Genomic DNA, 22,901 nt, shown 5'->3' on the forward strand with positions numbered 1-22,901 from the left:
CGGGGCCTGAGGAGCAGAGTGTTCTCTGCGCCAACTTCTCCTCCAGGGCCTCCAGCCCTGGCACACGCACTCCACCGCCGCCCCCACTGTGCCTGGGTGTTCTGAAATTAAGGGACTCTTGATTCTATCCCAGCACATACAGGAGACTGAGCTAAATCTGATATCCTGGGGGCGGAGGGCAGTGAGTCATGGAAATGTCCCTCCAGAACCTTCAGGGCACAGGAAACTGCCCTTGGAATGAGTGCCCTTTGGCACCCCAAGGCTCAAACTGTCTCAAAGTGTGAGACATTTTTAGTAGTGTAATTGACACCAGGTTTTTGTTTTCAATAGAGTAAGGACATTTCAATTTTAAATGAAAATGACTTCAGATGAAGAACATGATTTTATAAGTTGAGAAGTAGATTTTAGGATTTGGGACTGGGTGTAGGTGTTGTGTCCTAGGCCTCCCGGTGGCCAGAGCAAAAACAAAAAAGCTTTTCTTTACACACACAAAAGTCACCAGGAGACATGCCCCGCAGGGCCTGTCTGGGAGCCTGTGATCTGGGTGAAAGAGCTTGGCTCGGTTGCTGGTCCTGGCCCAGCGCAAGTGTGTGCCTCTGCGCTGGGATCCCGGTCTCTGAAACACGGAGGGCAGCTGCGCTATTTCTGTGGTCTTCAATCTCAGAGGCTACTCTTAGACACCAGTATTTCTCATTGGAGCAATGTAACACAATTCCTGAAGTGCTCTGGTGTTAATATTTTTGTTCACTGTGAATTAGGAAGCTGAGGAAAAGGCGTGTGAGGAAGGAGCATTTGCTAAGACAAGTTGCTTATTTTTAGATCCTCATCCTCTGATTTTCTGCCCCTGAAATTACACAGAGTCAGTGTGAGGGCAGAAGCGAAGTAAAGAGGGAAGAAATGTTCCAGATTACTGGAGCCTACACAACGAGCAGAACCACTCTGCCTTGGTTATCTGGTAAAAGGATTCATGTGGGAATTTTTGAGGCAGAATTATAGAGATATTAACCACAAATTTTAATTGAAAATGGCACACACATGAATGTGGCCTTTAGACAGCTTGGCAATTGGCTAGTTAGCTTGGCTTGAGGCAAACTGAGGAGGGCCCACCCACAGTCACTCTGGGCCTGTTCCTCCGCCATGGGCCTTTCCGTGCGCTGGCTTACATGGGTGAGCAGAAGCGTGGTCTTTGTGCCTCTGAAGGGCAGGGTCAGGGAGCAGTGGGATGGGTGGAGGCTGCAGCCCCAGAAATGCGCAGTCTGCGCTTCCAGCTGACTCAGGAGCCAGCCAGTGCTCTAAGCGGCAGTGGTCAGGCCAAGCTCAGGTGGGAGAAGGGGTAGCAGGGACTAGGCATGTCCTCTGGAAAAAGGGAAGGGCTGGGGGTATTGTCATGGAGGCAGGAGGAGCAGATGTGTTCCAGGTGGGCAGGACTAGTGCCAAAGGTTGGAAATTTCAGGAGAAAGATTTCTGGCTCAATTCAGTCCAGCAACTGCTTTAGAAATTGGAGATGTTTAAGCAGAAACTCGTCAAGAACTTATCAGGGATGCTGTTAAAGATCACAGTCAGGTGAATTTTAAGGTCTTTTTTGCCTGCAGATCGGTATCCTGTATCAGGAGTTACCTACTTACACATACCTGGGACAGATGTCTTGGTTTGAAGGGCAGCCATTTGGATCCGTGGTGCCATTCTCTGCACAATGGAGCTGGGAATTCCAGAATTGCTTTGATTATATGAGTGGAAAAACCACTTCCATTTCTTGCTTGAACAAAAACTGGGAGGTTAGACAAATAGAAATCCATATCGGGATCTTTGTCTTCTCACATGTATGGAGAGCTGCGCTCTGTGGATCTGGATGGAATGGGTTGGCAGGACCATTTTCTGCAATGGATATTCATCCCCAAAAGGTTTTTGGCCTAGATGGTCTGAACCTAGATAGTTTCCAAGGCACAGGGAAGCAGTAAGCTAAAGAGTGTCAGTTTAAAAGGATGAGATCCCTTACTTTACACCTAGAGACTAAAGCTCAGAAAGGAAAGTGGACTTGTTCAAAGTCATGCAGGAACTTACATCAGCGCTTTTGAAGCTGGAGTGCTCTGATTCCTGGACCACTGACATCCCCCTGCCCCATTTTCTTTTAAAAGCAGTTGATTGGTAAATTTGGGTCCACCTTTGTGGTTGGCATATGTAAGGGGGCTATGCCTTTTTGCTCAGATGATTCATATTGATGGTCTATATCATGCCTATAATGTCACGACAGGTTTAAAACTCAAGCATGCACACAGATGTGCATAAAACCACACTCATACACATGCACACACACACACACACAGTGTGTGTGCACACTAATCCATGGGCATATTAGGATATCTTAGAACTTCATGATTTACATTTCAGCAATTTGAGGAGAAGGCATTTTCCAGGGATGGAATCTCCTGTGCTCAGATAATGGTCTTGGCTGGAATTTTTCCTTTAGCTAAACTCTGCCTCAGGAAGAATCCATTATTCTAGACATTATGTGATATATCTGTTTGAAATAAAAATGGTGCTTACCTTCCTCCATGAGATGCGGAAGAAGGTGTGTGAGGTTGTACTGTGAAGTCATTAAGCTCTTAGCAGGCTCCTGCCTGAGAGGGCCCAGTATTATTGACGTTCCTTTCCTTCCTCAGGGCCTGGCGAACTGTGTCCTGTTGCTTTGGGCGGGACCCAGGCAGATGGGCCATCATCCTGGCCTGTACGCCATACTTGATTTCTGCATTGATTTATATGTTTTTACTGTGATCTTGGTTCCAAATGCAGAATTGCCATCTTGTGCTCATTGAATGTGCCTCATCCTTGTAAATTCTAATTTACATATTTGTTCTTAGTGTTGTGTGTGTGAGAAACTCTATGTTCAAGAAAGAAGTCATAAATAGAGTAAGAACATTTTAGTGTCATTGAAGAAATGCTTCTATGATTTCAAATAAATATTTATTTTGCCTTGTTATAATTGTGTTTTATTCTTGGTTTTTCATTTTTTGCTGTTACTTTTTTATCCTCACTCGAGGACTTTTTTTTTCATGGCTTTTAGAGAAAGGGGAAAGGAGAGAAACATTGATGTGAGACAGAAACATCAATTGGTTGCTTCTCGTAAGCACCTGGACTGGGGATCACGTGCACCCAGACTGGGGATTAAACCCACAGCCTTTTGGTTATGGGACGATGCTCCAACCAACTGAGCCACGCCGGCCAGAGCTCAGTCTTGTTGTAAGTGTTCCCAAATAGAGACCTACTAGAAATCCTGGAGTGCTACTTAACATGAATGGATAAAGGAAAGGCCACTTTTTGGACCTGAAGCATTACTATTGGTTCCAGTTCAGGGACAGAGCCAGCACAATAAAACGCGTCATCTTTGTACAGTGCTTACTTCTCAAAGTGCACTCAGCTCTAGTGCCCCATTGAAACCACCCAACAACGCTGGAAGGAGTTTGAATAAAAGAAGACTCAGGGAGTTGAATGACATGCCCAAGGAATCACAGCCAAAAAAAGGTTAGTGTTTCAGGTCATATGGCCCCCAAGCCTTGCTCTATTCATCACGCCCTGCCGGCTCTCAATTTATTTTGCATGGATATAAAACCATGGCTCCACCTTGAGACCAGACAGTATAAATCTCTTCTTCTTACCTCACAGGACCTTTGTGAGGAGGCAGTGAGGGAATGGATGTGAAAGAGCTGATGCTATTACCATCGTTATTACTCAACTCATACGAATATGCACTTTTTCATTCTTTTGAATTATTTCACAGGGATGACATTTCTCAACTTAAATGCCAAGGCACTGCTGTGTCTTGAGAGACTGCAGAACTTCCAAACAATTTATTAATAAGTGATATGCTGCATTTGGTGAATTATTTACTTTCAAATGATTCCCAGAATAACATCTTTCAATGGGACGTGTCTTCTTTAGTGGCAAGAAATGAGAATTGTACATAATCCACATTCTAGATCTAATAGGCTTTAGCCTATAATCTAGGAATGGAATGTGCCATCTATGGGAACATTCTGGATGGACTGATAAAAAAAGAGTAGAAACCCCTGTTATAAGATATATTCTAAAAATGTGATGCCTAAATCAATGTGTATGAACAGTTTTATGGCTCTTGATATTGTGAAAAATTACCAAAGCTATTTTGCAATTGTTTCAGCCTTTGATATTGTATGATACCAATATATAAAACTCTTTCATTCACACTGGTTACCTTAATAACACAGTTTTGTATGTTTAATGAGTATCGTATCCCCATTTAGTAAGAGGGGAATTGAGACTTGGAGACAGAAAGAAATGACAGGTAAATGTCACAATGCTTTTTCCTGGGTCAGGGGTCCCGGTTCTCTGAAGTTACTGGTGAGTGCTAGTTTCACAGTGTCAGTGAGGTTGTATAACAGTGGTCTAGCCCAGCCTGAGTCACATCTAAGAGAAAGTGTCATCCAGGTAAAGGACGTGCGTGATGGCATAGGGATTCAAAAAGAGGGAACAATGTGGGCAAAAACCGCCAAGGTCATAGGGAGCTAGCTCAGTGCACTTGAGGATAGAGAAATCTGTGGCCAAATTGCTGGGAGCAAGTGAGCAAGTGACATGAAATTGGGCTGGGGAGGTGGGCAGAGGTGAGAACAGACAGGACTTGTCCTGCTGTGGTGAGGGTTTGAGATTTCATATCAAGGGGTAGGGGAAGCCACGAAAAGTTCTTATGCAGGGGGATTATTTCATGTGAATATCTCTCTGTTTTTGTATGTGGTTGCAGGTTTAAAAGGGTGTGTTTTCCTCCCTGCCTTTCTTTAGGGCGAAGTAGCAGTCCGGAGAGAGTGGAATAGAGTGAATTTCACTTTGGAGATGGGAATACTCAGGAAGTGACTGGGAAAGAAGAAAAGAAGGCAAAGAGAAGGCAGGCACTGGCCTAACTGGAAGGCTTTTCAGTAGAGAGGAAACGTTTGAGCACCCTCAATTACCCAATTAAACTTTATTTGGCCTATTTAGATTACACACGGAGGAAGACACTGGTAATATCCTCGAGATGGGATGGAAGCAGAGCGGGCCAAAGGGGCAAGCCAAGAAGTCTTTGTGGATGAAATGAGAGTAGAATTGCATTTTAAAAGAAAAATTAGAATTAGCTACAGTGAGGTCTGAGAAGACGAGGGGTTGAAGGAGGGGGAAGAAAATTCGAGGTGGAAGGACCAGTCTGTGCAAAGGAATATAGAAATAAATGACACAAAGCAGAGTGGAACAGAGAGGACCGGAAGGGGGATGAATCCAGAGAGACGGTGGGGGAAGGAGGGGCAGATCATAAAGGGCCTTTTGTGTTCGAACTTTGAACTTGAATAGTTTATTATTCTGTGCTAGTGCTTACATGCATTAGGCCACTTATTTTTCACAATGATCCCATGAGAAGGGCATTGATATTATGATCATCCCCATTTATAAATGAGAAAACAAAGTCCGTAGGTTTAGAAATAATCTAAATAGAGTAAAACTAAAAGTAACTGAAGCCACATAGCAATGTTATAGTTTTGTTTTTTTTAAAATCACATCAAGTAGAAACTCTGAAGACTATAAACATTGAGTTAGAGAAAATTAGACTTGATAGAAATAATCAATACAAAAACTGAAACTACAGTGACTTACATTGAATCTTGTGTTATGTAAGTAGTTAAACTTTGATGGAAGAATAAGATATTCTTGCTAAAATTTATACCTGGGAAACATCGACCCATAAAAATTGGATCCAGACATAAAACACAATGGAACATTCACAGTAAGCTTGGTAAAACTTATGTACCAAAACTGATGGGTAAATTAAAGTTTTACTAAAAAATTCAGAAGAAAGAGAGTTTACTTCATGAAAATGATTTTTTAAAGTACAAAAATAAATGCTGAAAAATTAGAAACAGTTTGTGGTGTATAGAATATTAAATATGGAATGAAATCGGCTTAATGGAATTTGCTCTGGAAGAATGAAAATGTTTACATCTATAATGTAATGTTTGTATGATTTTGGTAAATACATTTGAAACCATAAATGTGGGTTCCTTGGTGTCCAAGTCATGGGATAAAAATGCTCTTTACTTGGCTGCTGTGACTAAGGGAGGAGAGAGGAGACTCCTGCAGGGGCTGGAGAGGGAGGGAAAAAACCTTTCAGCTGGAGGACCTTTGAAGAGAAGGATCATGGGAGGTGAGGGATGTGGGCATTTAGGACATGGATAATTTCTCAAAGAATGCATTTGTGAACCAGGGACATGGGTCTGGGCACGTTTCCACTAGCGCCCACTGCTCTCTGCTATTTCCACCTTCACTGTCCATGCTGTGGAAACACAAAGACTTCCTCATATGTTGCATGCCAATGAGGGCAAGTGCATTCTTTCAAAAGGATAAGTGACAGCTGTAAGAAATACTCCTCTTCCAAATTTCCCAAATTGGGAAGGAAGGTTAACCTCTCAAGGGGCGTGTGAGGCATCTGAAAGAGGCTCTCTGCTCCCTGAGGTCAGCGCAGAACAAGTGGCCAGGCCAGAGCGGCAATGCTTTGTGTGGGCAACTGTCTGTCTGTGGACAAAGGACCATTCAGAGGTTTTTGATTTATTCATATGTCACCTTTACAATCAGCCCACATTTCTCGTTCACATTTCATCTTCAAAACAGCATTTAAAAATCTCTTATGGATATCACAGCTTTTGCTACAATTCATAGGCTGGATACCTAAATACATTATCATTCATTCAAATATGAAAAATTAAAAAATATTAAGTTTGTACCATTGGTTTCTAGCAGCATTATACGTTATTTGAAAACATCCATTTAATTCTATTCTCAAGTTAACAACTTTTTGTATACAGTATCTGTTTCAATTTAAATAGTTGAATTTAAAAACTTTAAGAATGTTAAACTATCAAAGTATAATGTATAAAAAGCTATACAGAAGTAAGAAGTACACGTCTTTCAAAAAGCTATGTACACAATATAATAGCTTTAAAAGATACTCATTAATTTATTCCTTCATTCAGAAAATTTACCTAAATGCCCACGGTGTGCAAGGCACTAAACTAGGTACTATGGATATGAATAAGGCACATTAAATAAAGCACAATTCTGCCCTTCGAGGGCTTACAAACTAGTAGTTTCTCAAGATAACTGTATAACAAGTGAACTGGAAATGATTTCTAATGTAAAGAAGAACAAATACTTTTTGCATTGAGTGTTACTTTAGCTGTCTTTGCAAAAGCTTCTTTCTTTTCGTAATATGCGGCCTCATTTACAAACACCGGATACACAGTAGAGTCTCCACCCAATGGAATAGTCTTTCCATCAAGAGTTAAAAACACAGGATCCCCAGGGTGCAGTGGTTTCCAGTCTTGATCCTCTCAGGAAACAATTAAAGTACATAGATTATATTCAGTTTTTCTCCTAATTTAAAAAATTTATGTGAGGCTATAGATAATTAATATAGATATGTTGAGAGGCATATGAGTGATCTGAGTAAAATTAGATTGAGTAGTAGTTTGGCAACAGTTTTAAGAGTTTCTCTTTTAATATTTATAACTGACATGTGTAATTAGAATTTGCTTCAATACTGAGTTTGCCTTGGATGTTGCCAAAAAGATTTGTAATATTAAAAAGGTGAAACCCAGTGCATGTCTTCCTGTGTGTACCTTCTACCTCTTGCTGGCTGAAGTTAAATTCTGTTCAGCAAAATTTAGAAACTACCTATTAAGAGCCCTCTCTGTGCAAGACATTGTACTTCTGGGAATATAAAAATGAGAAGCATTGTGCCTGTACTTCTGGGAATATAAAAATGAGACATTGTACTTCTGGGAATATAAAAATGAGAAGTATTGTGCCTGCATACAAGGAGACTCCTTTTTGGGGACTGTCGAGAGGTGGTGGGGCGGGCTGGGAAGGGTCGAGACGAGGTGGAGGTTTTTCTTGCATGTCCCTACGTTATGATGACAAATGAGTTATCTGAAAGGTCCTATACCAGCAATTTGGAATTTTGAGCCCTCACACCACAGGAAGCCTAGAGCCGATCTTCTCAAACTTTGATGTGATTGAGAATCACGTAGGAATTTTGTTAAAACACAGATTCTGATCCTACAGGTCTGGGGTAGGGCGCCGAGAGTCTGCATTTCTAACATTTCGCAGTAGCAGCGGCGGCGGAGGCGGCGGCGGCGGCAGCAGCACTGAGTCCATTAGAAAAGCAGAATTTCATTCCCCACTCAGACCCACTAAATCAAGATCTTCATGTTAACAAATCCCCAGAGAGTCACATGCATAGCATTAAAGTTTGAGACATGTTGTCTTGCACCGATTGGTTCAACCCTGGCTGCATATCGTCATTACCCGGGATGTTTAAAAGTATAGAGTACAATGGGAAGAGTGGGGCTCAGGCACCATTTTTAAAATTAACATACAGAAAAATTCACTCGTATATGGTCCTATGACCTTTGACAAGTGCACAGCTTAGAGCCATAAAACCACAGAACTGTGCAATCAAGACACGTAATTCCATCACAAACTTCCCCCAATGCCCTCATGCTACTCATTTATAATTCACTGTTTTTCTTTACTTTTTTAAAACCCCAGGTGATTCTACAGGACAGTGTGGCTGAGAACTACTGCTTTGGACCAGTGGTTTTCAGTCAGAGACGTACCCCAGAATTACTGAAGGGGCTTCTTTTACACACTGGTGGCGAGCCAGCCCCACCCCCTGCCCCCAGCAGAGATTCCAAACCTTGTTGATTTCCTGTCTCCATCTTGATGAATTAAATCAGAATCTCTGGGGATCTGGGAATCAGGATTTTTGCAAGATCCTCAGGTGATTCTACTGTGGACTGAGTTTGAGAACATCTCCTAGATAATTCCAGTGCACATCCCTAAGAACCATCATCCTTAGAACAAAATCGGAATTTGTAACCAGGCCCCTGCCTGCGTCTCTGGCTCCAGGGCCTACTGTCCTTTCTATTCATTCCGTTTTCTCCATGGACACGCGTCTTCTTGCTGTTCCGCAGACGCTGCAAGTCCCTTCCAGCCTCCTGGCCTTTGCCCTTGTTTCCCCATGGCTGACTTCTCATCTTCTGGGTTCCGGCCTCGGTGCTGTAGTTTCTCAGAGGGCTTTTACTGATGACTATATTGAATAGGAACCTTGGCTAACCTTCATTCTATTCTTCTGTTTCATTTCTGCAGTGTTCGTTACAGCTGGAAATGAACTAGTTTATGTATTACTTACTTATTCATGGCCTGTTCTCTCTCTGTTAGTATGGAAGCTCCATAAGGGACCTTGTCTATCTTGAATCTCAGGGTCCAGAACAAGCTGGGCCTGAAATATTTCTATTATTTACTGAAATATTTCCATTATTTATTGAAATAATTAACCAATTAATTCCTTCAGTGGAATACTGAGCCATTCTTTATTATCTATCAAATCAACACTATCCTTTCTGACTTTCATGATCTACTACTAACCTTGTTAATGATACTGTAACCTTGTTTGTAACCGTGTTTGGTACTCACTTCTCTGCCACCCCAGGATGAGTTTTGTGCTCCTCAAGGATCCTTGAAGAATATAAAACTTGAGAAACTATGCCTCGCAGCCAGTTATGACATCATCCCCTTGGCTTCTGTTTATTGTTCTTGCTATTTTTGATTTTTGTTACTTGTAGTGCTTTCCTTATATTTCTTTCTTTTCAAACATTGCCTAAAGCTCCTCCTTCAGGTTGCCACCTGGATCTACTAAGGCACAAAGCCAGATCTGCTTCCCTAGTCTGCATTTTTGGGCAGGCTGCTTTATTAAGTTTGAAGTCTGGGTGACTATTATTAGGGTCGTTAAAGAGCAGTTTGAGCTGGATCAGTGGTTTTCCAGCCTGATTACCCAAGCCAAAAGATCAGATCATCTCACAGTGCGGCCCTGACATTGTTTACTTTTTCAAAGGCTCTCTAGGCATTGCAGCCAGGGCTGGAAGCCCCAGGTGAGGTAATCCATCAGGTCTCGTGCATCTCTGAGGTCTGAGGGTATGCAGGCTACTGGCAGTGGGAAGAGATGGTTCAGCTTTTTAGAATATACTCCTCCTGCTTCTACCTTTGCCTTTTCCAGACTCAAACCTCCTACACTCTCCAAAGAGCCTTTTTTCCCTCTTTCACCACACCATTATTGATGAAACCAGACAAGAAGCAAATATTGGGAACCTGAGGAAAGCCAGGAAATGATGGCAAAAAACATTCCAAAGAAAGAGGTTTTGATTGTTTTGCTCTAACTTAGTGGTGATCACAGGGAGGTGACAGCAATGTGAACTGCAGAGAACATTAGCTCTGGGTCTGCCATTGGTAGCTCAATGGCTGTGGGAAAGATTTAACTTCTAAGCTTCTGTTTTCTTATGTTAAATAACACTTTTTTAAAAAAGATTTATTTATTTATTTTTAAAGAGAGCGGAAGGGAGGGAGAAAGAGAGGGAGAGAAATATCTATGAGAGAGAAACATCTACCGGTTGCCTCCTGACCAGGGACCAGGACCGGCAACCCAGGCATGTGTCCTGACTGGGAATCAAACCGGTGGCCCCTTGCTTTGTGGAAAGACACCCAAGCAACTGTACTACACGGGTCAGGGCTGTTTTCTTATGTTAAAATAAATATTATAATTCCTACCCATTGCCCTTGGGCAGGAATTCTACCTTCTCTGAGAGCCTTGTCTGATCACCCCACCCTGCCTCATTATTCTCTTATATCATCTGAGTATCTTCATTTTTAAACTGCACGTTAGACTTTAATATATCTAGACTATGACTCCCACAAGAATATAGACCATGTTCAATGATGTATTTCTAGAGCCAGCACAGGATACACTAAATAAATATTCATTGAGTGAAAGTCTGTACACCTTACCTACATTGCAGTGTGTCTGAGAACATAACAAATGAGCCAATGTATGTAAAGTGCTTTATAAACTATAAAATTCTACTCAAAGGTGGGACTTTATTATTTTGAATATTTTAAAGCAACAATATATGTTACCTGCAGATTAGGGTGGATAATAGCAATGATTTCTCCATTTTCATTCCTGGGATAATCAACTTTCTCCATTATTTTATAGACTTCAATAGTACAAGGAGGAAATTCTTTTCCTATGGCAAAAAAAAAAAGTATAAATAGCAACCAAAAAAAGGAAGTTCATACTTTAAGGGAAGAACAACAACCAAAAAGTAAAGACATACAGTTGCAGATTGAATGTTAAGTATAATTGAAAAAAAAGAAGAAGAAGAAGATACTCACAGGGAAACTACATTATTTCAGTGAAGGATGTTCACAAACAACACTAAGCCAAAAGATGTTCTAGAGATATCCCTGTCAACACACTGTTCACAAGTAACTGACAGAGAGCGGGAGAAAACAGAACTTAAAAAGCCAGTGTGAGAGGAAAAGAGCCTGGGACTGGGAGTCAGGAGGCCTGTGCTCTAACCCGGCTTGCAATCTTGAGCACCGAGCTTCACTTCCAGAGGTTCACTTCCTTTACCTGTCATACGAAGGTGTTGAATCAGCTGTTCTTGGAGCTCCCTTACAGCTCTGACATGCTGTGATTGCATATCCTCAGGAGCCTTTCCAGCAGGTTTGGTGGCTTCAGCATCGTGCTCTTTCTCCTCACTAAGTACATTAAACACTTGGACAGATCTTGGGATGCAGGCATACTGCCAACGGTGGAGTCCAATTTCCAAAAATGTAGCAATGTTAAACAACCCAATGCCCAGAAACTTGAAAAAGGAGTAGATAATATGCATGCCAGGCAATCTCTGAGCAAATAGGATGAACTTTCATTAAATGTAGGGACCATAGTATGCTATGGTTGCAACTCAAAGAAAATCTTCCTTTGCCCTTGGAGCAGAAAGTACACCTAGGTTGGAATGTGCATATTCTGTGGTCATTTCTGTGTCAGTTAGCTTTGACTGAAAAACACACTACCCTAGAACTTAGTGGCATAGAACCACGACCTTTTAATGTATCTTAAGATTCTCTGGGCAGTTTGGTTGGGCAGTTTCTCTGGTTTAAGCTGGCTTGGCTGATTTCTAATTGGCTTGCTCATGCATTTGTGGTGAGCTGGCAGGTCTGCTGGAGGCTAGATGATCTAAGATGGCCTTACTGTCATGCCTGGCATTGGACAGGCTGTCAACTGGAGCTGCAAAACTATTGGCTAGGCTGTCGAAGTCCTCCACCTCATAGCTTCCCATTATCCAGAAGGATAGCATAGGCTGATTCATGCAATGGCAGTACAAGTTTCACAAGGCAGCAAGAAAACAATCCTCAAGGTGTATGTCCTTTACAAGCTTCTTCCATGACACAGAGCAAGTCACGCGGCCACGCCACATTCAGAGGGGTAGAGAAATAGACTCCATCTCTTGGTAGAAGGATTTAAAACTTCACATTGCAGGGATGTGGATGTGGGGAAAGAAAGAATTTGTGGCCATTTTTACAATATACCAAACCTTCTAAGGTGAAGATGGAAACTTATCAGATGTCATCTTTTTAAACTAGAAAGTCCATTGGGAGGAAAGGAAAGAGCTGTAGGACAGAAAGGAGTCTGCTTTTGTGACTTAGAATCTCAGAGTTGGAAGGAGCCTCGAACGCCAGGCATCATGGATGCTTGGGTATTCTCCACGTCTTTCTGGCCATGTGGCCATCTCACTTCGGCTCGAGCAGCCTCACGAAGTGCAGTCCATTCCATTGCCAGTCAGCTTTGTTCATTGGAAATTCCTGTCTCTAGTTAACTTTACCCCACAAGGCATGTTTTCTGCACTTGGAGCCACAGAAAACATGCCTAATTGCTTTCCAATATAACACATCTGAAACTCTACAATAAAATCATCCTTAAACCTTCTTTTGGCCAGTCTAAGTATTCTTAGTTCTTTTCATCACTGCTCATGTGTGGCACATCTATGAGGATATATGTGAAGGTACTCTTTTTTTTTTTTTACTTTTTAAAAAACTTATTTTTGTTGAATTTATTGGGGTGACATTTGTTAATAAGATTATATAGGTTTCAGGGGTACAATTCTAAATTACATCATCTGTATATTGTGTTGTGTGTTCACCATTCCAAGTCAAATTTCCTTCCATCACCATTTATTGCCCCTTTACCCTCGTCTACCTCCCCTCCTCCCCCTTTCCCTCTGGTCATCACCATACTGCTGTCTGTCTATGAGGGTGAAGGTACTTTGTAAACTGAAGTACGATGTGCATCTGAGGGATTGTTCTTATCAAAGTTTTCAAACTCCTCAACACTCTCAGCTCTCTCCTTGGCTAATCGTTACTTTATAGATGTCCCTCTTGAAATATGGACCCAGAATTTATTCACAGCACTCCAGGTGTTGTTTATCCAACGCAGGAAACAGACCATCACCTCCCTCATTCTGGGATTTTTTTAAAACAAAAAAGCAAAACTTTGTTCCTGATGTATTTAACCTAAAACATTTGGTTTAGACAATTATTGAAAGTTGTCCAAACTTTTTTGATCCACATTCTGAACCAGATATTTTCCTGCCACCTACCAATTATATAAACCATGTCGCTTCCATCCTCATCCAAGTCAATAATAATAACTTTGAGTCGCACAGAGCTGAGGATGGAGCTCTTCTACACATTTCTAGAGACTTTTTTCCAGGTGATTATGATCAGCATTCTTTGGATAATGGTGCTCTTTCCATGGTAGGTTAAAAAATCTACCAAGCTGGATAGTCTAAATTAATAGTGGTTTAAAATGTTTGAATTACAGAATACTTTGCTTAAAAGAAACATTATGCGGAAGAGTAACACAATAGATAGAAAAACTGGGGGTGATGTGGGTGGGGGGTTGGCTGTCCTGGAGCTACTAGGACAACTACCAGACCTGCATCCCTGTGGGAGAAACCTAGAGACTACGATTTGAAAGCCACGTTTTTCCACTCAGGTTTGTGGCCTTCTACTTAGGTGCATCACTTCTTAACATATTTGAAGAGCTTCTTGTGCATAAGTGGCAACCTTCCCAATAACAGGCTCTTTAGCCAGTAAGGAACCTGTCTTCAGACAAAGGTAGCGAAAAGCTGATTTTCAGTGTTTGTGACTTGAGAGTCAAAGGATTTCCAGAAAAAATTCCTCTGATTGCAGTAAGGCGCACTGTGCGGGGTTAAGGAGTCACACCCTCCCCATGGACAATGAACTACTCGCCAGCTTTATCACTATAATGATCCATTCCTCAACAACAATTTGAATTCAGCCTGTTGGAATAATTATTTACATAGGTGTCTTTTCAAATTTTATTTTCATTATAATTATAAAACCAGGGACCAGGGAATGGATTTAAAGTAAATTTGTTTTTAAAATAATAGATTTTTTTGCTGCAATTTTACATTTACCAAATAAATGAGCAGATAATACATAAAGTTTCATATATCTACCCCTTAAATTATTTCTTAATTACACACAATACATGAATAGATCATTTTTCTTGAAAGCAATGAAAATAAATTTAACCTGTTTTTTTCCTTCCCTCCCCAATAATTGCTGTGAGTAGTTTGGTATGTTTTCTTCTAGAACTCTTCCTGTACATTAACACATTGTATTCTAGCAAGAGTTTATTATTATCATTATTGTTAATATTATTTTGAGGAAATTATTATACTGTATATTTTGGTCTGCAGCTTGCTTTCTTTAATGAACAGTGGATTTTATTTTGAAGATCTTTCCATGTTAGTTTAATTGCTTATCAACTGAGGGATACTCAGGTTGTGCTATTGTTTGTTGTCACAAACAATGCTGTGGTAACCACCCTTTCACTTGTGTTTGTGTTTCTTTGAGATGTGGAATTGCTGGGTCACAAGATTTGTGCATTTTCAAAAGTGGATACTGTAAAGTTATTCTCTAGCATGTCTTTACCATCCCCTTTTCTACACTCTTACCAACACAATATTATCAGATTTTAATATTTTCTGATACTAATGGGATAGAATAGTTTCTAATTTTAATTTGCATTTCTGTAATTACTAGTGATATTGGACATTTTTCATATGTCTATTAGACATTTGATTTCTTAGTATATCTTTTTCATGAAGATTAATAGGAAAATGAAGACTTTATTTGGAGAGCTTTAATCAGTAGCTACTTTTCTTCCTCTTCTTCTTCATCTTTTCTTTTTTTTAATGTGTTTATTCTGGTCATTGAGAAATGGCTGAAGTGAATGAAAATTTTAAAAAGCATTTAATATCCTGAGCCTGCAAATCTGACCTGGGTTACAGGTGCTATTTCAGTGGTGAGTTGTTGAGCGCTCATGTCATCTCCCTTTTCTGATACATTTACACACACGCACACATATGCTAACAATGAAGATAACAGCCTTCACCTACTACTTACCTTCATTGAAATCATGTATAAAATCAAGAGCATATTTAATCATTTTTCTCATTTGATCCAAAATATCAGCTCTCAGGACTCCCTGAGGTTGAGGACCGACTTCTATACCTGGGTACAGAATGAGAAACAGTCATATTTACATAAATATTAGAATATATTATAAAACTAAGCATTTTAGTATATCAAGTCTGGAATGCTATCATTAAAAATTTGTAAGGAGTTAGACCATTTAGCATCATGAAAAATATTTGAGATATACTGTTGGGCAAATATAAAGCAGAACAATTACATGTACAAGTTATATGCACAGTGAGTGGAGACTGGGCGAGCACATGATAAAAATCAAAGAGCTGTGTTAAGAGTTGAAAAGCTTGGGGTCTTATTTTTCCTTTGAAGTTCATTCAATATTATCAAAAATTTAAAAATTATAATATTGTAAATGGAGTAGATAAATACATACTGCAACATAAAAGGCTGCCAAACATATCAGTGGATATGTATTCTGGCTAAGAGCAGCATTGGCCAACACTACTCTTTCAAAGTTTGGAAATCATACATGGTACTTTATCTGGTGTCGCAGAGAAACAGGATCTCCAGACCTTATTGTTAAGCACCTGGACTTGGATATTAGCTTGCTCCAACTGATCCCTTGATTAGGCACCAAAAGTATCAATAATTGAGTAAGTGAGAATTTTAAATTTGCCTACCTTGTTTGACAACTTGTTTTTAAATTAAATTGTTTTGGTGAAACCATCCGACATCTAACAAAAGAGATTTTAAGTTGTGACAGCAATTTTAATGATTATAGTATAGTCTGCCAACAGTTATGCTAATAGGTCACTCAGGAAAGAGAACAGAATATAAAGAGACTATCTGTGTGAGAGTGTGTGCTCGCATGTTGGAAGTTCCAGAAAGTAAAGATGAGTTCACAGTCCAATAACTGACAGAGCAAGCAAGAGAATGGATAACAGTTTCTGGGAAACTCTGTTGCGAAGAAGGGCTAAGCAGGATATTGGGAGATTTTCTATGAATTTTTTGTGTTTCTGCACATCCTCCCAGCAAGCCATTGACTGCCGTGGTTCCAAATTATTTTTCAAGAATAGTATCTTCTTTGGAGGAAAAGAAAAGGTAAGCATGTTTATTGCACAGTATAAAAGATTCAAGTTTCCTTAGCTTATTGTTTCTCTCATCAAGTGCAAAGAAGCTGCTCAATGAAATTGAGAAAATTTTATATATTTTGAGCCTCCCTGGAGTTAGTTTACTTACTACTTGACAATTATAAGCCAAAGTGATGAGCAAGGTAACTATAAGTATTCTTAAAAAATAATTTTTCTTGGCATTTCATCCAGTACACGTTTTGTTTAGTTGTGACAATAGGAACTATGACTTACCAACAGGATACTTGGCAATAGAACGAGTGGTTGCATATTTGAGGGAAGGATGCTCAATAAGATAAACATGGCAGGGTAACGGAGCCACAGCAGTCTGAAATGAATTGAAAACATCTTTCTCATCATGTCAAGGCCATATGTTTTTTTTCTCTCCTCTGCTAGAGAGTCAATAATGCCTTCAATATGTTTTACTATATCAACTAAAATTAGTAAGAGTTCTATGAGACAGACTCTAAAATCCAACGCTGTTATTGAAGCTTTGAAAACATAAACATAAATTACATATAAAATTCAAGTACACAGAGCTTTCTGGGTAAAATGTGCATTAAATTCTGAAGAACTATTATTAAAGAATATGAAATAAGTTTTCCTTCTGAATGGATTTGCTTATCTCTTTTTTCATCACTGGTTACACTTACTATTTAGCTTAGTATTGCTCTTAAAGAATTCTGTATCTATCCCTGTGGTCCAGGTCTCTGCAGATGGTGGGTAACTCCTCCTACCTCCACTTATTTGAATGAGAATTCAAGACAGGCCTCCCAGTTTTGACAGCAATGTCAGCCATGCTGCTTCCATGCCTGGCAACCAAAGCATTCAGCTTTCCTTCAATGAGCAACAAAGAATAGCTTCATTATGATCTCCTACCAGAACTATCTAGTTATTGTCAAAAACTCAAAGGAAACAAAAATAAGAGCCAATCTTTACTGTCTTCTACGTATTAGGTTAAATGCTTTAGATACTTTCTCATTTAAGGTTTTTAACAGCCTTGTAAGTAAATGTTGTTATTATGTCAACTTTGTAAAATGAGGAAAGCAAGGTTTCAGGAGTTATCTTATCCAAAATTAATAAATAAGAAAGCCAAGATTTGAACCCAGGTCCTTCTCGCTGCATGGGTCAAACTCTTTCCTCTGAATCATACTAGCTCCTTGGAAGGAAGGACATTTATTATACAATAATAAGCATACAGATTATTATTTGTGTTTTTGTGGGGCTGTTATTTTTTAGCAATTTTTCTCTAGCTATATGCACTGGATTACTGAATTTTTCATTTTGTAGACTTCTGAGCCTTAGAATGATCGACTATATGAAGAACTGAAAGATCAAATGTCTGCTGGGGTGTCTCAGTCAAATGGAGAGAAGGTCAGGACTAAAGAGAGTCAATTGACAGTCAGTCTTTTTATCTCTGGTCTATGGTCAACATTAAATGACGATTTCTTGAACTTCTTAAAACTGTAATTGAACTACATCAACCATACCATTTTAACTTTTGGTATTAATTTTACCAAATAGCCTATGATTTGGTAGCTATCTGGATAAAAGATTTCATAGATATAAGAATCTGTAAATTTTTAATTATTTTATTCATTGCATTTATTATTTTACCCATTTCCTCTCTTTATTCTCTTCTCACTTCTCCGTCTCCCTCAGATCCTCCCTCCTGACCCCTTTTCTGGTTGTTTTATGTCTATAATTGACTTCAAAGTACAGGTCTTATAGTAACTTATAAATTAATAACATTGACATTACCTTAATATAATGAAACATCTGAATTAAAAAGTCATTCCTGGAATCTTCAAGAATAAGCGTGCACCCCATGTTAGAGGTAGTATTGTGAAGGTCAAAAATAATGTCATAGGAATCTTCACTGTCTTTTGGACCGAATAAATGATTTATTTCTTGAGCCCTTCTTACTTCATATGGAAAATCCTCTGAAATGTTTTTGCTGTCATTAGCAGAAAGAGAAAGATTAACAATATCTGTGGCTAAGAGAACACAAATATACAATAAGAACACAGTGTATAAGGAACCAGTTGTCAAACTTTTAAAAACCTGTGAGGGAAGTGGAAACTTATTTGAAAACATTAAAAATGAAAAGTTACATTTGTTTCCTTCACTTGATTACATGCAATGTTGCATTGGCATGCTTGCAAATAATGTCTCATTTATGTGTCTGTCAAAAGAAGGACAATTCAAACAGAATTTAACATTTGACTTCAACCTTGAACAAAATTTATCCATTGATCTAATCCAGTTTCTTAGCAGTTATGTACACTGGGTTACTATGGGGCTAGACAATCAAATGCAATTATTATTTTTTGCCCTCTGGCTAATTCCAGTGCATAAAAATAGTTAAACTTAGGCAATGTTCACATTATCTAATTAAGGATTCTTAACTGAAGTCCAGAAACCACTAGGGATCCAAGGATAACCTTTACAGACAAGTCTGTAAAGCCTGGGAAAACGCAAAACTTTTGCAGTTATATGCAATTTTTTTCTGAGATAAAGGTTAATAGTTTTCATTGAATTCTGAAATGAGTCTCTAACTGTCCCTTCCCCATTTCCTGCAATGGTTAGGATAATTTTTTTTTTCTTTCTATACATGATGACAATTTAAGGTTATTTTCCTCATTAAGCCATTCAACCATTTCTCTATAATTCCATCTACATATTTCTATTTCCTATTTTTGCTAGTATCTTCAAGGGACGTACATTTTGCACCTGGGTAACTGTTGCCTGGGCTGCATTAATCAAGAAGGTGGAAGAGCTGGTTTTTGACCAAGAAGCAAAAACTATGAGGCCAAAAGCTGCATGGGAAGGACGGTGGAGTGGGAAGATGAAAGGAACTTGTGGTATTGATGATACCATTGAACCACTGCATGTCTGGACTTATTATTTTGGAAAAAGAGACCCTTATTTGTTTAAGCCACTGTCTTCCAGTTTCTATTATTTGTAACTAAACATAGTTCTTAATAGATATGCAAGAATAAGCATTTTGAAAGTTAAGTCATGAAACAGTTCAGTTAGGTTCTCCCACTCTCAACGGACTCACTTCTAATTCTCCTACATAGGAGTTCACCACTAGCCACCCACTCAAGGCTTGAAGTCTTAAAAGATAATGGACACTTTTGAGTTCTCACACCTGGAGTGCAGGTCCTAAGGAAGAGTTCCAACGGATGAAGCTAGAAGACTGGGCAGAGGAAGACCCTGAAGGGCGCATCAGCTGTACTAAGTTACTTAAATCTATTCTGGATAAAATATTTTTGAAGAATTTTCAGCAGGGGGGAAACATGCATGTTAAGATTTGCATGCATGTTACCTATGGCCTTATAATATAGTTTGGTGATAGTATACTTTGATATTAGGTAGCTAATATGCAAATCTAACACTTTTGTACTGTTGGTGGGAATACAGATTGGTGCAGCCACTGTGGGAAGCAGTATGGAGATACTTCAAAAAATTAAAAATGGAACTGTCTTATGATCCAACAATCCCACTTCTGGAAATATATCTGAAGAAACCCAAAACACTAATATGAAAGAACATAAGCACCCCGATGTTCTTTCCAAGATATGGAAGCAGCCCAAGTGTCCACCAGGAGATGACTGGATAGAACAATTATGGGACATTTACACAATGGAATAATACTTGGCCATAAAAAAGAAGAAAATTTTACCCTTTGCAACAGCATGGATGGACCTGGAGAACATTATGCTAAGTGAAATAAACCAGTCAGAGAAAGACAAATACCATATCATTTCATTGTATGTGAAATCTAATGAACAAACTGAACTAACAAATAAAATAGAGACAGACTCAGAGAGAGCAGGAAGGCAGCTATTGTTGGGGGAGTTTAGGGGGTGGAGGGATTGAGCAAAAAGGAAAAAGGACTCATGGACATGGACAACAGTGTGGTGATTGCAGAGGGAAAGGGGATATAAAGGAGTTAAATGGTAATGGAAAAAATACAATAAAATTTTTTTTAAAAAGATTTGCATGTTAAGATGATCCTTATGGCTGCCACCACACAGAGACTCCGTGGCAGGGAGGATTGGACGAAGGCAGGAAGCAGGAAGATTCTTCAGGAGGCTGCTCTGAGTGCCCCCAGAAGAAATGAACTAATGTAGTGAAAATAGAGAGGAAGACTGGATTTGCAGAATATTTGCAATTATTCAATACTTGAATATTGGGGAAGACTTAGTGACCTACTAGATGAGGGGAGATGAGGGGTGAGGAAGGTTCCAAGACGACTTTCATGGAGGATTTGGTGGCTGATGCTGACGTCACTGAGACGGAGAGCACAGGAGGAGTCACTAACTGGGGAGACGAAGGACAGGCAAAGGCAATTAATTTACCTGCCTCATGAGTTTCCACAACCACCCTGAGAGAGAATTGTCTAGCCTCTGAGTGGCGTCTGAATGTAAAAAAGTGCAATAGAAAGTAAATTTACTTTAAAAGACTGCTATCATTGAAATGCATATTTTCGAGTGGTCATAACAAGAAAACTCACCCTCATATGTTTAAGAGTTATTTGGGAAGTTAACATGTCATCTATAAGAGTTATTCTTCAACAAATTTTCACTCATAATATGAGTTAGTTAAAAGCTATTTTAAGTGAATAAATTTTAATTGTGTTGACATAACCTCAGTCATGAAGATACAGCATTTTTGAAATTAAAATTTATGCTAGTAAAAATATAATTTAATACACATAGTATTACATACATTGACTAATGTATAATTGCCCTGGAAAAAGAGTCTATTTCATAAAGTGAGGCATATTTGTACTAAAAGTAGTAACCATCTTTTGATCTGTGGTGAGATCATATTTAAGTAACTCTCTAAACTCAAAATAGCCTTTATTAGAAAATGAGTACATACAACAGTGTGGTGTTAGTTGTTCCTGTCCCTGTCTTTTATCCTAGCTACTAGTCTGTCAACTTTTTAAGGGTAGAAACCGTTTTTGCACATAGCTTTGTATTCCCACAGTACCTGGCACAATGCCCTGTGAAAAGTAGGCATTTAATAATGTTTTTCTATAAATTTCTATAGATGAAAGAAAGAAGTGGTAAAAAGAAAATACTGAGAGACCTACATATCTACAGTAGTAGCTATAATGATATAAACAGAGGCAAAAATAATTATTCAGAACATACCTGGAGTGTTACAGTTGGATACGTTCATTGAACAAATATTAATCAAGACATTACATTTTTCTTAACTAGAACTTTATGTAGTACCGCAAACATAGTTGCATAAAAACATAGTAGTGAATAACCTAGAAAGCTAACAAATACATACATACCCAAGTATAGTGACCAAATACTAAAAATGCAAAAGACTACTAAATCTGTTTCTTTAAAGATAGATTTAAAAATAAATACCTTTGTTATTTATCTCATTCTGTATAGAATACATTTAAGAAGAAAATCCACGGAGAGTAGTCTGATGCTTAAAAAAGGTTTATAAAAGAGCATGTGGATGCCCAGTTTAGAGAACTGAATAATTCATAATGGAGTGTGATTAAAAGTGAAAGTGATTTTATTCACAATAGCAACTACATACACAGACATGAATAGCATATGCATATACATATACGTGTTCTCTCCCCCACATACCACTTTTCACACACACACACACACACACATGCATATACACTCCTATAACACAAAATACAGTCTTACCCAAGATTTTCAGGGTCAAAAACTCGGTTCAGGTCACAGTCAATATATCTGGTGCACTTCTTCACTGCTCTTGGGTTGGTGATAAACGGTTTTACCTCCAGCCCTGTCCTCTGAATCTCAGCGCCGTTTTCTAGCCAGTGCTTAACTAGAAATACTCCTGTTAGCTCATTGCCATGAGTTCCTCCAAAGATAGCAACTTTTTTAATGGGATCTTGAACAGCATGACAAGAAGTCATTTTGTTGTCAAATAATTTTATCTGATTCCTGCAATTCAGAAGAGAGGAGATCAAAGAACTTAAAATCTTAAGGAAAGTTTAGAAATTTAAATCTAAATGAGACTTTAACCAAAGTGCAAAGTGCAGAGTTCTCTTGAGTGGAGTATATTTTAATTTTCTGTTACGAGTTCTGAGCCCTGTTTATTATAGGGGCACTCCCTTCTCTAGCCCTGCCCTTTACCATATTTGGATCAAAATATGCAGGGATTCACTAGAGTTACAGCTGTTTACTTTAACTTCTGACTCCCTCAAATGGTTGGTAGATCTAAATGCAGTAATAAGTTAGCATTTCATCCTCACATGAAAATAGTGTTTTCTTTTCAGCAAGAATGCCATCTAATGGTTTTTCATGATCATTTGTAGTAATAAAAAAGTTTGTACACTTCTAATCC

At 39.0% G+C, this 22,901-nt stretch overlaps 1 protein-coding gene across 1 annotated transcript; it reads right to left on the reverse strand.

The window, feature by feature from the left end:
- Positions 1-6,536: 6,536 nt before the first annotated feature.
- ASPA (aspartoacylase) lies at positions 6,537-22,623 on the reverse strand. Its single transcript, XM_054575885.1, has 6 exons — positions 22,235-22,623; positions 18,300-18,495; positions 16,773-16,866; positions 15,382-15,489; positions 11,020-11,129; positions 6,537-7,376 (listed from the first exon to the last, which is right to left on the reverse strand). Exons 1-6 carry the CDS (start codon positions 22,468-22,470, stop codon positions 7,179-7,181), a joined length of 942 nt encoding a protein of 313 aa, XP_054431860.1. The 5' UTR covers positions 22,471-22,623; the 3' UTR covers positions 6,537-7,178.
- Between the last annotated feature and the right edge of the window lie 278 nt (positions 22,624-22,901).

Source organism: Pteronotus mesoamericanus, unplaced genomic scaffold, assembly GCF_021234165.1.
Source record: "Pteronotus mesoamericanus isolate MK-2021 breed Mesoamerican mustached bat unplaced genomic scaffold, CSHL_Meso_final contig_317, whole genome shotgun sequence".
NCBI lineage: Eukaryota > Metazoa > Chordata > Mammalia > Chiroptera > Mormoopidae > Pteronotus > Pteronotus mesoamericanus.

Bases quoted from the DNA above. Each gene is read 5' to 3' on its own strand.
- ASPA (XM_054575885.1), bottom strand. From the start codon at position 22,470: ATGACTTCTTGTCATGCTGTTCAAGATCCCATTAAAAAAGTTGCTATC. The intron at 18,496-22,234 runs GTAAGACTGTAT...TGCTAATGACAG, and splicing joins TTTGACCCTGAAAATCTTGG to CAAAAACATTTCAGAGGATT. The intron at 11,130-15,381 runs GTAAGTAGTAGG...TTTTTGCCATAG, and splicing joins TATACATGATTTCAATGAAG to GAAAAGAATTTCCTCCTTGT.